Here is a 15,753-nt window from a genome sequence, read left to right as displayed (position 1 = left end):
GAGTATAAACCTAGCACTGAATTTCTAGGCCACAAGACATGTGCACTTTCAACTTTATAACACCACACCAAATGCTTCTTGAGAGGGGTTGTACTAATGTATACTCCTACTAGCGGTGTACAACAGATTCTATTGCTTACTTCTCCAGCACTTGTTGGACAGCAGTGGCAGACTTTCTAATATCTGGCCATCTGAGGGTGAGACTCACAAACCATTGTACAATAGGTTTAATTTGTATTTCCTTGATAACTAAAAAGGTTGAGGTACGTTTTCATAGACAAACATTGGCACGATGATGCCATTTTACCCTTAGTTGATCATACTGCTCTTGTAAATAAATGTGTGAAATCTCTTCAGATAAGTGAAGTCTAGTGGAAAAGCAATGACCTTGATATCATAAAGCCTGTATTCTAATTCCAGTCCTGTCATATATTTTATATGTGATTTGGGTTTCTTACTCTGTAAAACAGGAACAATAATTTCTCTCTCACAAAACTGTTACAAATATTCATGAATACATAAAGAAGTTTTATAGAAATGAAAAAAAAGACACAAATGCAATGCTTTATTTCTGTCATCATTAGCATGATACATCCAGAAGGCAAACTGTTCATTTTTAATTCTGATTTCCAGCACATCTAACTCTGAAATAATAAAATGGGTAGTGAAAAGTCAAAGATTACTACAGGTAAATTGCTATATCTAAAACTTCTGACTGATGATCTCCGAAAGTACAGAGGTGACTTATGCTCCAAATATTCTAATTTCCTTTTTAATCAAGGACATGTTAAGTTAATTAATAAAATAGTAAATGTTAGGCTTATTTTTTAATACAGATTATCTCCTTCCAACAAGTGCCTCTTCTTTAGCACTGCATTTTAACACTCAGAGAAAATTACTAGAACTCTGCCGTGAGTATGACTGGTGAGATAAATACAAGTGGTTTTCACCATCTGTCTGATGTTTTAACAAGGTATTAAGCTACTGGCCAACTGAAATGAATGTCCAATTTCTAACTCATTACAGTATCTTGAAACAGATGTTAATGTTTTACTTTTTTGTTCCTTAATATTTGTCTTTTGAATCAACTGCAAGCTTCGTCTGGTGTAAATATTTTCTTTCATGACTTAGCTGTTTGATCACTTTATTTTTCCTGGCTAAGGTTTCACATTTTGCTCTTTGATACTTTCTGGTCAGAACTTTTGCGTCCAAGACTTCAAAGGAAGCCAAACCAAATGGCACATGAGACCAATTCTATCCAAGCATTTTAAATTCAAATGTAACTCTTCAAAATGTTTGATATGCTTTAAAAAAATCACTTCCTTTCTTCTATTCATCACTAAAACCTAAAGCACCTTTAAGTGAAAGATAAAAATTAAAGGAATTTTTGCTTGTATTGTTTTTGGAGTTCTCACATAAAAATTTAGACAAAATGAAGGATCACGCTTACTTCAGCTGCCTAAAAGCTATTTCAAAGGGTAATTATCATACATGATGAAGATACCAGAGCCTTACTATAAATTTAATTTTATTATTTGAAAAGGTTTTCTTTTAACAAATAAAGCGCAGGCTATTTTTATAAAATACTGTTTTTTTGTGCTTGTGAGAACAACTATTTGTTGCCTACAGCCACATGGTAGTCAAAACTATAAACTATGAATTCACGCACATTAATAAGTAAGTCATCAAAACAGAAAATTTTCCATTAAATAATGAGCTTCTTGAAGTTGGGGACCTATCTTATCCATTTTTGTATATCCAGAAGCCTTAAGAAAAGGTGTTTAATAAATATTTTCTTAATAAATAAAGGAAGGAATGATTAAACAATTTAAGATTAGCTATGTTCAAACAAATGAAAATTTTAAGTAAGAAACCTAGAAGTTAACTTATAGAGATAAAAAAATTCACAAATGAGATCATTTTTATGAACCTATTTGCAAGGCAGGAATAGAGATGCAGACATAGAGAATGAATGGGCTTGTGGACACAGGGAGAGAAGGGAAGGGTGGGACAAATTGAGAGAGTAGCACTGATACAATTCATTATTACGTTTAAAGCAGATAGCCAGTGGGAAGCTACTTTACAGCACTGGGAGCCCAGTTCAGTGTTTTGTGATGACCTAGATGGGTGGAATGGAGGGTGGGAGGGAAGCTCAAAAGGGAAAGGATATATGTATACATATAGCTGATTCACAGAGTTATACAGTAGAAATGAACACAACATTGTAAAGCAAGTATACTCCAATTTAAAAAAAAAAATTTAAAACATATTTTCCTGCAGAAACATACATTATTCCAAACCACTAGTTCCAATAATAGAGTGACAAAAACTGACTTTAGAGGGCCCAAAGAGCAAAACACAAATGTATACCATTAAGCATATCACACAGCAATTAAAAAATATTCATAAGGTCTTTAAAGAATAGTATTAAATCAACTTTAATTTCCTGATTTTGACAATTATTTTGTGGTTCTGAAAGAAAACTCCTTACTTCAGAAATTACAAACTGAAATATTTAAGGGTAAAAGGCCATTATAACACTAATAATTCTTAAATAATTCAGAAAAATTATATTATACACAACAATACATATACATATAAGATAAAAGAAAGAGAAAACAAAAGTTGTGAAATGTTAACATTTGGGGACCCTAAGTAAAGGCAATATGGGAAATTTTTGTACTATTTTGTAACTTCTATGTACCTAAAATAAGGTCAAAATTAAACACTTATAAAAGTATTATATTATTAACATATTTAAAAAGCAACCACACAATAAATATAATACAAACATCTATATTAAAAGCTTTCATTGAGTCCAGGATGAAGTAAACTTTCATTCTCTTTTTGGAGGCCAATATAAATCTGGAATTCCATATAAAGAAACTCTCCAAACTTACAATACAGACTTTCAGTTATAGAATCCACCCCATTACTGATAGTTACAGCGACCTGACTTGAGGCTTAATATCCAATTATATCTTAGAGAACAGGGATTTAAATTAAAAACACTAGAAAATAACATGAAACTGATTTTTCTCAGTCTTTTCAGGAACACACATTATCATTTGTTAGCCTTTTTGCCTTAAATTTACCTAATTCTGAATGAAATAAAGTTAATTTTTGTAATATATAGTGAAGAAATTCAATAATCTGTTAGCTTCACTACTAATTCAATGAAAAATCAATATCAGGGAACTTTTGTATGCTGGGAAAAACTCATTGTCTCCTTTTAAAAGTATATGGAAAATTAAGATATTTTTAACTTTAAAAAGGTAGTTTCATGTAAAAATTAACAAATTAACAAATAAACCCTTAATAAAAGATTAGAAAGTTTAAGATAGAACTCAAGAAAAAAAAAACCCAAAACATATTCTTACCCAATTGGGAAATCAACATCGTCACCATATGCTGTCATGTGATAAAGTCCAAATTTAGCCAATTTAACATGTCCCTACAATGACAAAGGAAGAAAAAAATCACATAAAATATTTTCATACTATTGGCAGGGAAAATTATGATTATACATTTTATAAGTAACACCATCATATAGTCAGATACATTAAGAAAAATTATATTTCATCATAAATTTTTTTTAAAAAAATTTGTCAGTGTTTGACATCTGCTTTATATTCATTACAAACATATACAAACACAATATATATTATATATATATCAAAATGACAAATAAAACTTAAAAATTGTTGCTGCTTATATTTTCTGAGCTCCTTTAAAAAACAAAATGTTGTTATCTTGAATCCTTGCTTAGAATATTTTGTGTTGATTTTCACAAAATAAATTGTTTTCAGGAATTGCAAGTCTTCAAAATGTTATGATTTAAACTTGACATGGAAGTTTTTAACTTGAAAAGGTATGTTCACAAATCAAGATATTAGTGAATCTGCTTTATTCCCAACAATTTTTATATTGTTTTAGAATAATCATAAATACCACAAAAGAGTCTTAAAAGGCAAACGCACATTATATAAATCTCAAGTTTTCCCCCTTTTAGATGTTTAGAACTTAATTTTTTTTTCAGTTTAGAAGTTCTTTTTCTTAAGAGCTATATTTCCCAGAATTACAAAGCATTTATATTTTAAAAACAATTTCAATTAGTTACTCTATTATCTTAACCATGAAATTATAAGCACCATTTTATTTATATTTTTAATATCATAGAGCATATACTGAAAGTCTAGAAGAATGAGAAAAATCCTACTAATACACAAAATAATTCCCAAGAAAAAGTTTCCTCAAACTATTTTATATGCTTATGAAGAAAATAATAAAATTCTTGAAAAAATCACCTTGCTACCCATAATTCACATAATACCCATATTTCACATAATACCCATAATAGGGGTGGACTAGCTTCTTATTTCAGAGAAGGCAACGGCACCCCACTCAAGTACTCTTGCCTGGAAAATCCCATGGATGGAGGACCCTGGTAGGCTGCGGTCCATGGGGTTGCTAAGAGTCGGACACGACTGAGAGACTTCACTTTCACTTTTCACTTTCATGCATTGGAGAAGGAAATGGCAACCCACTCCAGTGTTCTTGCCTGGAAAATCCCAGGGACAGGGGAGCCTGGTGGGCTGCCGTCTATGGGGTTGCACAGAGTCGGACATGACTGAAGCGACTTAGCAGCAGTAGCAGCAGCTTCTTATTTAATCCCCCATAAGAATCCAAGCAGAGAATCAGCACTCCAATTTAAAAAATAAGCTACGTACAAACAGCTGGTAAACAAAGAAAATAAATGACAAAGTAAAAAAGAAAGTAGAAAAGAAAAATAAAATGGAGAAAACACAATTCAGCTGTACTGTGAGAAAAATGTTCTATGTAAATAGTCAGAGAATCTTTTTTAAGATAAAAGCAAATTCACAGAGAGTGGACTGAGAAATCTCAATGTGTATTTCACAAAATGAGTGAAAGGAAAAATAAAACATGAAGACAGAAAATGAGTCCAGGGAAAAAAGAATAGTGCATGTAAAAGACACAATGATTTATATAATTAGAGATACTTTCTTTTTAAACCACAAGTACATTACGTTAATATAATCTTTTCATTATGAATACTCTTAAGACATTCTAATTCTTTCAGCAGGCTACAACCTGAAATAAAAAAGCAAATATTTAATGTACTATTGAGGATTACCTTTTGATCCAAAAGGATATTATGAGGAGACAGTGCCCGGTGTACTATACCATGTTTATTCATATACTGCAAGCCCTGAAGTACCTCAAATGCTATGCACAAAACCTTTGAATAGCTACAAAGAAAACAAAAAGTCACAGATCAATAGATCAATTACAAAGCAGATATAGAACCTGTTTTAAGAAATAAAATGAGGTTCAGTGATAAAATTCAAATATCTACCTATATACATACATATATATATTTATTTTATTTTATTTTTTTGACCATGAAGCTTATGGGATTTTAGTTCCCATTCCCCAACCTGGGCAGGCCCTGAGGAGGGAAAACATGGAGTCCCTGGACTGCCAGGGAATTTCCCAAAGAGTTTTCTTTTTATTGTACCACCTCTAATCAGAGAAAATAGACTCTATACATTTTCTAAAGTATCTACTCAGGCATGTTTGATTTTACAATTACAGCAGAATTGATCTTACAAAGAACCTACAGTTGCCAAACAACTACTCCAACTGCAGTCCCGTTCTCCAGGAAGGGGGATTAATATTGGTGGGGTGCAAATGACCTTCTGCAGGTTGGGCTTTAACAAATTATCAGGAAATTTCAGATATATGGCAGAACCAAATCAATGAAAACCATGGATCCTGCTCAAGACAACACACCAATGTCCCTGAAAAACAGCTATATTTTATGGCAGAGAGACATGAGCTTACTTTCCAAATCAATCTGCAAGGTAATGTCCAAAATTTATGATTTATCAAATATTTCTTTCTTATCCTATGCTCTCTTAAGCCAACTTCCATAGGGACGCCCAGTTTCTTCCTCTTTCTCTCTCTCCTTCCCTCTCCCTCTCCTTTTTTTTTTTTTTAAATAAAACATTATTCATATAGGAAGTTAGGAAGAATATACAGAAAAGCAGGGGAGATTAGTTCAAACCCAATCCCACAAACCACTAATATTAAGGTATAGATTTCTTTTATTCTCATTTTTTTAAACATTTTAAATCATACTTTAAAAAAATCAAATTAATATCTGAGTAACTACTAAATTAATTTTTAAAAGGTATAAATAACAAGCTAATAACAGAGACATAATGAAATAATTTTAAAAATAGTTAACCTAAAAGCAGGTAGAATAAAAGGAGAAAAAGAACAAAGAACAAATGGAACAATTAGAGAAAAAAAACATCAAAATGAAGCTACTGTGTACGCAGCAGAGTGAGCAAAGGGTAGGGCTGAGAGGAGATGAGGTCAGAGAGGAAGCAAGGTCAGAGGGCGAGATCACTTTAGGCCATTTAGGTCTTTGGCTTTTACTCTCAGACAGATGGGAAGCAACTGGTACGCCGCTACACTACGTACAGTAAAAATTCGCAGAACTAAGCAGAGAAGGAAATAAAAACTTTAGCCAACTTAACCCCTAGCTCTCAGAAGATACCTCCATCATCAGGATTAATAGATACTATAATTTTATAATTATAACTCTAGATGCTATAATTTTATAATTATAACTGTATTCATGAAGATTATCATCAGCTACCACCATTTTTATACCTCATTTTTGTGTTTCTTTTTTCTTTAGCTAGAATACACTCATAAGAAAATTTTTCATAAGGGTGGCAGGAGTAGATATTTTAAAGCATGGTATGTCTTAAAATGTCTTACTATTATATTTAAACATAGAATTTCTTCTTGTCTTCAAATGTTCTTTATTGATAGTGACAAATGTAATAAATATCAGTCTGATCTTAATTCTGTTGTAGATACCTTGTTATTCCTCTTTGGAAGCTTTCAGGATTCTTTTATACGTCATATTGTTAGACCTATAAAAATTTTAGTCCAATATGTCCAGTGTGTGGGCATTTGAGAATTTGTGTTTGTAAGTATTAGGTGTGTCCTCTCAATCTAAAAATTCATGTTCCATTAAGACAAAATCATTAACAAGGAAAAGTTGATTTGTTGTATCTTTGATTATTTTCTCCCTCTACTGTATCTTTTAGTCAGAACTCTTAGGGGGCAGATGAAAATTAGATTTATTCTATCAACTTTATGTTTTATTTCCTATGAGCATGGCCTATTATTTAATTTCCAAGATTTCTCTTCTGGTCTCTAGTTGTTCCTTTTCAGTACATCCCATTCTTTGGCTGTGAATTTATTTTTCTTTTGAGTCTCTCTGAGGATAATTATTAGAATTATTTTTAATTTAGGAAACAAAAAAGTGTGTTTATCTTCATTTCCTCTGGGCTAAGTTAAAAAAAAATTTTTTTTTGTCCCTTGGCTCTCTTTCTCTCAAACTATTTCTTCCCTCGTATGTCTGGTAGGTTCCGGTTGTCAGCCATATTTTAAAATAAAGCAATAAGTTTATATTCTACATGAAGTACGTAAAAAATAAAACAAGAGAATTTACTATTTATAAAGAATGCTTATTAAACTGATCTACAAACTAATTTATCAAATAGTTCCTCCCATATTAAAGCACCACAACAGCCAGTATTAAGCAAATAAGGAATCTGTGGCACAAGAACAATTTAGAATTAATAGTTTTCATTAACATCTGCAAAAAACAAAAATAAAAACCAACTATGTAAACGAAAAGATTCCAAACTTTAAAACAACTACAGTAATATTGATAAAAATGTGCGCATGAAAGAATGCAAACCCCTCCCCTGTTAAAAACAAAGGAAAACTTTCCTTGAGGTTGATTAACAAATAAAACATAAGAACATAGTTTCCTGTGATCATTTGTTCTGAGCCAGCTTTCAGTTAATAATCTCTCATCTTTGTTCTTTCTGTATCTCTCTGTCTCTGTCTCTCTCTCACACACACATACATACACACAGAACACTTCACAAAATCTTAAAAGCTGATGCCATATTCAGCTGCGACACTAGGGGACCTCAGTGGCACACTATTTCAATACAGATGTCTTTCTCATGAGATTGAAACCAAAGCTTTAAAATGACTTTTTTATTAAACCAGTTCTGAAACAGCTGAAAACAGAAGACTACATCTTCTACTTAATCTACCTGCTTTTGTTAGCTGATTCTAAGATATAACTGGAAAACACCTGCATGTCAAGAAGCACATTCATGCTATTACTGAACTGATAAGTATTTACACTGACACAATTTTTAAAAATAGAATTATAAAGCTGAAGCTCATGACACATCTTTTCTTAGCTGTTACTAAAGACTATACATGAATTATGGTTAATGGAACCAGTATTCTTCAATTTAAATCAGACAGGAAATCAGATTTGCTTTTCTGCCTGTTGTACTCTTATGATTTAATTTTTAAATTTATTTTAAAATACAAGTATAAAAGAGAATAAGAAGCTGATGCTATTTTCTATAGTGGGAAAAAGAAATTAATACTTGTGGAATTTTGTATACTTACTTGTTCTTAAAGCTGTTTTTAACACTGCCAAGAACTTAAATTATGAAATCCTTTTAAAACTTATTTTGAAGTAGCCAGTATAAGTACAATGCAACAACAAGGCAAAACATCATATATTCAATAACAGTATGTTACAGTTTAATTGAAAACGGACTCCAGAAGGAGAGTTAGGATAAAGAGAATGGGACTTGTACAATTCAAAAAAAATGTAGGGGATAACAGGACTTTATTCTACACAATTTCTAAGTTTGAACCTTGTTAATAAAGAAATCTATCATTAACCTGGAAAACATAAATTAAATCAGGTCAGAAAATATTCTCTTCCTTTTGAAATTATTAATTACTAGCTACTATCAGAGACTGGTAGGGTAAACATCTACTTTGTTACCATTGTCTCTGAAAATCTGAAAAGTTTAATGAGCATAAGAATCCTTGGTTGTTATAAACACAAAGATATGACTAAAGATAGCTTTAAAATGATGACTGATAATTTCTGACTAAGCAAGATGACATGTTGAGATACTTTAATTTACATTCAAATACATCAATTAAGTGGCTATTAACTGTTCGGCATTATGATTTTAGACCTCTGCATTTTTAGGCTCCATGAACACCAAGAATAAAATCTGATCTCCACAATCAAAAAACCCACAGTATAGCTGAAAAGACAGATTTAAAAACTGACAATTTTAATATAGTTCAATTCAAAAGAATTTTGATACAGTTGGAATTCAATGATAAGTTAGAAGATAATCATCCTTCTCCTCTGTCTTGACAGGAAAAGAAAAAAAAATTTATTTATTACACTGGTTAGAACAAAATGACCTACAAAATCATAAATTTTGGGAAAGTAAGAATAAAAACTAAAAGAGAGAAAAACATGACTACCATCACCACCAGTACCATCAAGAACAAATGTTGATCATTTCTAGGCATGAGTCAACTTGGGTGTATTTGGATTTTAAATATGGCTTAATGAATTTCAAATCTATTAAGTTAGTACAATACAAAGTATGTTTTGTTTATCCCTTTCCAGATGTATTTCAAAGGAAATTTATACTGTGCTCTTCTGAGACAATCATCTGTAAATTATCTGCAGCTGTTTAGCTTAGTTGGTTAAAATATACTGAGGCCAAGACCAGGCGTTTAAAATCTATAAGGATTAGTTAGCTTCACATGTGTATAGCCACAGATTTTCATCTAACTCCAGCCAATATCCTGAAATACAGATAGTTTGTCAAGAGACATTGCTCACTGGCTACTTACTCAAAACATCTTGATTTTCAACTAAAATCTTGTATTTCTCTATTCCCCATTCCTGAGGACCTGCTCTCTAATCTCATTAAGACCTTGAGGTCCCTTTTCTCTAAGCCTCCACTGTTATCTCAACCGTTCTTTTTTTTTTTACATCCTTCTTTATTCTATATCTGTTCTGTAACTTCAATAGTTTTTTTTTTTTTTTTGGCCAGGATCCTTAATGGCTTATCATTCAATGGCTCTAACCCTGGTAGAATTGTACAACTCTATATTCTGCAACTATACATAGTTGCAAGGTTTATTAATTCTATAGTAATAATTTCTGTTTATGTTTGTCCCTCTCACTGTACCTTCAGACAGTGGTACCTTGAGTACATTGAAGCTTATTCACCTTGGAATCCCTATGCCTATCATAGTGTCTATAAGGAATGTGCTCAAAAAATGTGTATCAAATAATAGGTGTTTCGTAAATGTATACAGTGACATCCATGATGATGCAAGAGGGTGAAGATAAGATCAAGTTTATCACCACTAAGGAAATAACAGCTCAGAAAAAAAAGTATGTTAGAATAGTAATGGGTTAACAGTGTAAACTTCATTTATAAGAGAGTATATAATTCCTCAAGATTATATAAATCAAGAAAGCACAAATTGCTTAAGTTCAAACAATGCTTATCCACAAAAAGTACTATCAATGATTTGTTAAAAATGTACCTCTCCCTCTAGTCTTTCATTTATTGAAAAAAGAATGAGCCACCATATAGTGGCTTTTATAATAATCTTATCATCTAGCTAAAATTGAAAATTAGATTTCGTTAGATTCTTACAATTTTTCTAGCTCAAAAAAATACTTGTTAGTATTTGAGTTGCATTCACATTAAATCTGCATATATCAAAGGGAGACAACCTTTTTATGAATTTGAGTTATTCTATCCAAGAAAAAAGTGAGTGAAGTCGCTCAGTCATGTCCGACTCTTTGCGACCCCATGGACTGTAGCCTACCAGGCTCTGAGGAGCCTCTCAGTCCATGGAATTTTCTGGGCAAGAGTACTGCAATGGGTTGCCATTTCCTTCTCCAGGGGATCTTCCCAACCCAGGGATTGAACCCGAGTCTCTCACATTGTGGGCAGAAGCTTTACTGTCTGAGCCACCAGGGAAGCCTTCAAGAAAAAAGGAAGTGCTGATATTTGTTCAAGTCTACTTCAGTGTCTTGCAGAGTTTTATTACTTTTATTACTTTTTATTACTTAAACAATTTTATTGGGGTGTAATTGATATATAAATACTGCACATATACAATTTGATGGGTTTGGACATGGATACATTCATGAAACCATCACCAAGGTAACAGATACATCCATTACCTTCAAAAGTTTCTTTGTGTCCCTTTTTGTGTATATGATAAGAATAATGAATATTCAAAAATATGTAAGAAAGTGCAGGGTAAAAAAATTAATGAGGGGGACTGACTCTAGAAGATGTAAAACATAACATGAAGATTCTTTTATAACCCTAATGTAAATCAATAGATGGTTAAAGAAAATGTGGTATATACATATGATAGAACATTATTCAGCCTTAAGAAAAGAAAGAAAATCTTGCCATTTCTGACAATACAGATGAACCTGGAGAACATGATGCTATGTGAAATAAGCCAGACATAGAAGGACAAATACTGCATGATTCTACTTACATGAAGTATCTAAGAAACAGTCAAACTTAAAGAAGCACAGAATAGAACAGTAGTTACCAGGGGTGAGGGAGAGAAGAAAATGGGAGTTGTTCAATTGGTGTAAAGTTTCAGTTATGCAATGTCATTAGGTTCTAGAGATCTGGTATACATCATGCCTATAGTTAACAATGCTGTGCTGCACTCTTAAAAATTTGTTAAGAGATCTCATGTTAAGTGAGGTCACACACAAATAAATAAGACTCAAGGAAACTTCTGCTGTGAGTGCGTGTATGCTCAGTCATGTCCAACTCTTTGCAACCCTAAGAACTGTAGCCTGCCAGCTCCTCTGTCCATGGGATTCTCCAGGAAAAGAATACTGGAGTGGGTTGCCAGTTCCTTCTCCACGGGATCTTCCCCACCAAGAGTGTACCCGTGTCTCCTCCACTGCAGGTGGATTCTTTAGAGCCAACATGTAGATTTTATGGGTGCCTGCATATATCCAAACTCACCAAACATATACATTAAAATACTTACAGTTTTCTTGTATATTAATTATAACCCAATTAAAATGTTTAAAAATAAGTTAAAATGAGAAAGTCCTATTCCTATCAGCTTCAAACCATCAGTTCTTTACAGTATTTGCAAAGTTTCCAAGAAGAGATGTTATTCAGGTTGCAAGAAACACAGGCCAAGAAAGAGAATGAGAGGTCAGGCTCGCAGACATAGATTTGGAAGTCATCCACAGATGGATGGTAACTAAAGTCACACATGCTGTTTCCTCAGATCCATAATCCATGATATTTAAGGGCCACTCCATAAGCCAAAATACCTATACAGTCAGCAAACCAAAGGAGGAAACACACTTCTGGATTCTATGAGTTCAAGATGTTCTTTCACCTTATAAAATCCGATCATTCCCACAGAAATTTTCCTTTTGGTCTAAAGCTTTCTTTACTAGGTATTAGCCTGAGGTAAAAATGTTTAGAAAGAGGAAGCACAGATGAAATATAGTTAGCTACTGTGTGATTTAAGAAATGGAAAGGAAAAATAAAACACTAGGGATTAATGTTCAGATAATAAAATAACTGTATAACTCTGTGTTATCTTTAACCTAAACTCTCCTCCTATAATTTCAAGGTAAAAGAGCTCCACTAGTACAGAATTTTTAATGATTCACTGGTGTGTAATTTAAGAATTTGGAGAGGGGTATTTTCAGTGATGAACTACTGCATTTGATGCTTTTAACTTGTCTTTTATCAATTACTAAATTTTAAAACTTTGTTAAAAAATCATAACATTTAACAGCAATTTTTCTTCTAAAGGAAAAAGAAAAAAGAAAGCTTTTGGAATTGAAAAGGAAATAACTCATTTCACTACTGGCACACATGTTTGAGCCTAAAAGGATACAAAATTTAAGAATTAATTTGCTTCAGATTCAGATGTTTTGAAAAGGAAGTTGCATTGATTAACTGCTTACCAAAAGATTATTTTGTAATAGATCTAAAAAAAAAAAAGTCCATCTGTCCATAAGTTATTCATAACTTGTGAGACTAAGCATACTTTATAATTCAATTCTCACTCCAGAATAAAACAAGGTTGAAAGCTATAAGTCTGGAATGTGACTAATTCTCAATGGGATAGAATAAATTGAGAAATTAACTTTCTAACTTGAATACTAGATAACTTTTCCTTTCTCAGCAGAAAATTACTTTGAGAAGATCAAAATACATATGGAAAGCATAGTTTAGTGGTTTGAGGTTCAGACATAAAGCCAGGAGACTCTGTCACTGATTTGCTATGCTTGAAGAGTGTTCCAACTGTATCCTGCCTCAGTTTGCAAATTTATCAAGTGGGAAATATAACACCAAACAGGGGCTAAATGGAAATCAGTGAGCTATTATTGGCCCTATACAGAATGCTGACCATCTTAAAAGTAGAACAAGACAAAGTGCAAGTACCCCTGGGGTGTTCATAATAAATTATATAATTCCATTTTATTATAATATATCTGTGTACATATTTGTATAAATTAACAAAGATTATAAACTGGCCTCATCAACTGTTTCCAAAACACAGCACAATCAGAAGAAAGATTTTCTAATTTCTCTGTAAGAATAAAATCACCATTTGATAAGCAGAACTGGAGGACCCAGGGTGATCTGATCTGGGTATATTTCTGCCCCATCAATGTTTTCTTCTCCCGAGCAGCTTTACTATCCTGACACAGAAAACTCCAAAACCATTTTTTTCATCAGTGTATACAAATACTGGCATGGGGTAATAGGTTCCACTTGCCAAGCCCAAGCAGCATTTGGGATGATATGAAGCTGTAACTTTTCCCTAAGACAGAACCAATGACGGTTCATATTTGGTTGGATCTGCACCGTAGTTCAGACTTCCCAGGTGGTGGAGCGGTAAAGAACTTGTCTGCCGATGCAAGAGACCTAAGAGGTGCAGGTTTGATCCCTGGGTCAGGAAGACCCCTTGGGGGAGGGCATGGCAGCTCACTCCAGTATTCTTGCCCAGGGAATCCCATGGACAGAAAAGCCTGGCGGGCTATAGTTCATAGGCTTGCAAAGAGCTGGAAATGACTGAAGTGATTTAGCATGGATACACACACCCTAGTTCATTTCAAAGGCTTTTTTTTTTAATTAAATTTCCAATTTATTTACATATAACTGTATGAACAAAGAATGAATATATTACTATTACTGCTCAGAATTTTGATTTGAGAACAATTCACATTCTTCAAGTGGATCAACATTTCACATTTTTTAGACAATCTGTCACCCCACCCCCAATCCATCACACCAGTGAACAGGAGAGGGCCTGCACTGTATATACTTTAATAAAATATCTGCTGCAAACAAAAATTTATCAAACTGAAATGTTTAGATCAATGTCATGTTGGTCAATTATAAGAAATATGACTTTTGAAAATTTCCTATTCTATTTATCAGAAGTTGAAGTGATACAGTAATCATATTTTAATCAAGGAATCAAAAAATAATCAAATTTTATTCTTAACTACTTTTATCAACTTTGTAAGGTTCTTCATCCATAGAGAAGACAGAACAAAGCAAGATAACTTTAATAGTCAGGGCTTTGTTCTCAAACTTAATGTATTAACAGAACTCTTCAGAGCTTCGTTTACTTATTTAACTCCTTTGTCCTAGATCAGATTGCCTAAATAAGTCAGTTCTGTCTGTTTCTCCTAACCTTCAACTAGTCGCAGGTCTTTCTACTATAATGCAAGAAAGATCAGATTCATTTCACAATCTTTTTAGAAGAGAGATAAGAGAAAGCTTTCACTCATGGAATCCCATAATGACCCGAGAATACTGTTTAGAAATTGGAGAACAGTTATATTTCTTTACCAAGTCACAGAGAAGCATTATATTAATGAATAATAATATTAGTTGATGTAGCCTAAATTGTATTCCCCCTTCCCCAAAATTATCTACAATCTAATCACTGGAAACTGTGAATGTTACTTTATTTGGGAAAAGGGTCTTTGCATTTGAGATCATCATGGATTATCCCATTACAAAAATCCAATGCTGAGTGTCCTTATAACAGAGAGACACAGAGAGGAGAAGGAGATGTAAAGATGGAGGCAGGGCCTGGAGTGATGTGACCATAAGCCAAAAAGAAGCCAAGGAATACTGACACCATAAACTAGAAAAGTCAAGGAGAGCTTCTTCCCAGGAAACTCCAAAGGGAGTAAGTAGGCCCTGCCGACACTTTGATTCCTGACTTCTGACCTTCAGAGCTGTGAGATAATACATTTCTGTTGTTTTAAGCCACTCAATTTTTGGAAATTTGTAGCAGCAGTTATAGAAACAAACATAGTTAGCTAGAAAGATGTGCAAGACATCAAGATGACTTGTTTTTCTCCATCATGGCATGATTATAACAGGATAATTCCTGCTTGATACTTTTATTTAAATGAACTTTGTTGTTGTTTAGCTGCTAAGTCATGTCTGACTCTTCTGCAACCCCATGGACTGTAGCCTGCCAGGCTCCTCTGTCCATGGGATTTCCCAGGCAAGAATAATGGAGTGGGTTGCCATTTCCTTCTCCAGTGGATCTTCCCGACTAGGGATCGAACCCATGTCTCCTGGATTGTAGGTAGATTCTTTACTACTCAGCCACCTGGGAAGCCCCTATTTAGATACAAATTATGTATAATAAAATTTACTCATTTTAAAGGTACCATCAGAAACGTATGTTTCGACAAACGTATATACTAGCATAAGCACTGCCACAATCGAGAAACCG

General features: G+C 33.1%; 1 protein-coding gene across 4 annotated transcripts in view; it reads right to left on the bottom strand.

Annotated features, from left to right (window-relative positions):
- Positions 1 to 15,753, bottom strand: part of TBCK (TBC1 domain containing kinase) — a 208,963-nt gene that overhangs the window by 152,892 nt on the left and 40,318 nt on the right. For all 4 annotated transcript variants that reach the window (XM_002688086.6, XM_005207674.5, XM_059887711.1 and 1 more), the window contains exons 4-5: positions 5,156 to 5,270; positions 3,381 to 3,454 (exon numbers count right to left, since the gene is read on the bottom strand). In XM_002688086.6, coding sequence (XP_002688132.1) covers positions 3,381 to 3,454; positions 5,156 to 5,270 — 189 coding nt within the window. The remainder of the gene's footprint in view (positions 1 to 3,380; positions 3,455 to 5,155; positions 5,271 to 15,753) is intronic.

Source organism: Bos taurus, chromosome 6, assembly GCF_002263795.3.
Source record: "Bos taurus isolate L1 Dominette 01449 registration number 42190680 breed Hereford chromosome 6, ARS-UCD2.0, whole genome shotgun sequence".
Lineage (NCBI taxonomy): Eukaryota > Metazoa > Chordata > Mammalia > Artiodactyla > Bovidae > Bos > Bos taurus.
This window is presented reverse-complemented; position numbering and strand designations above follow the sequence as displayed.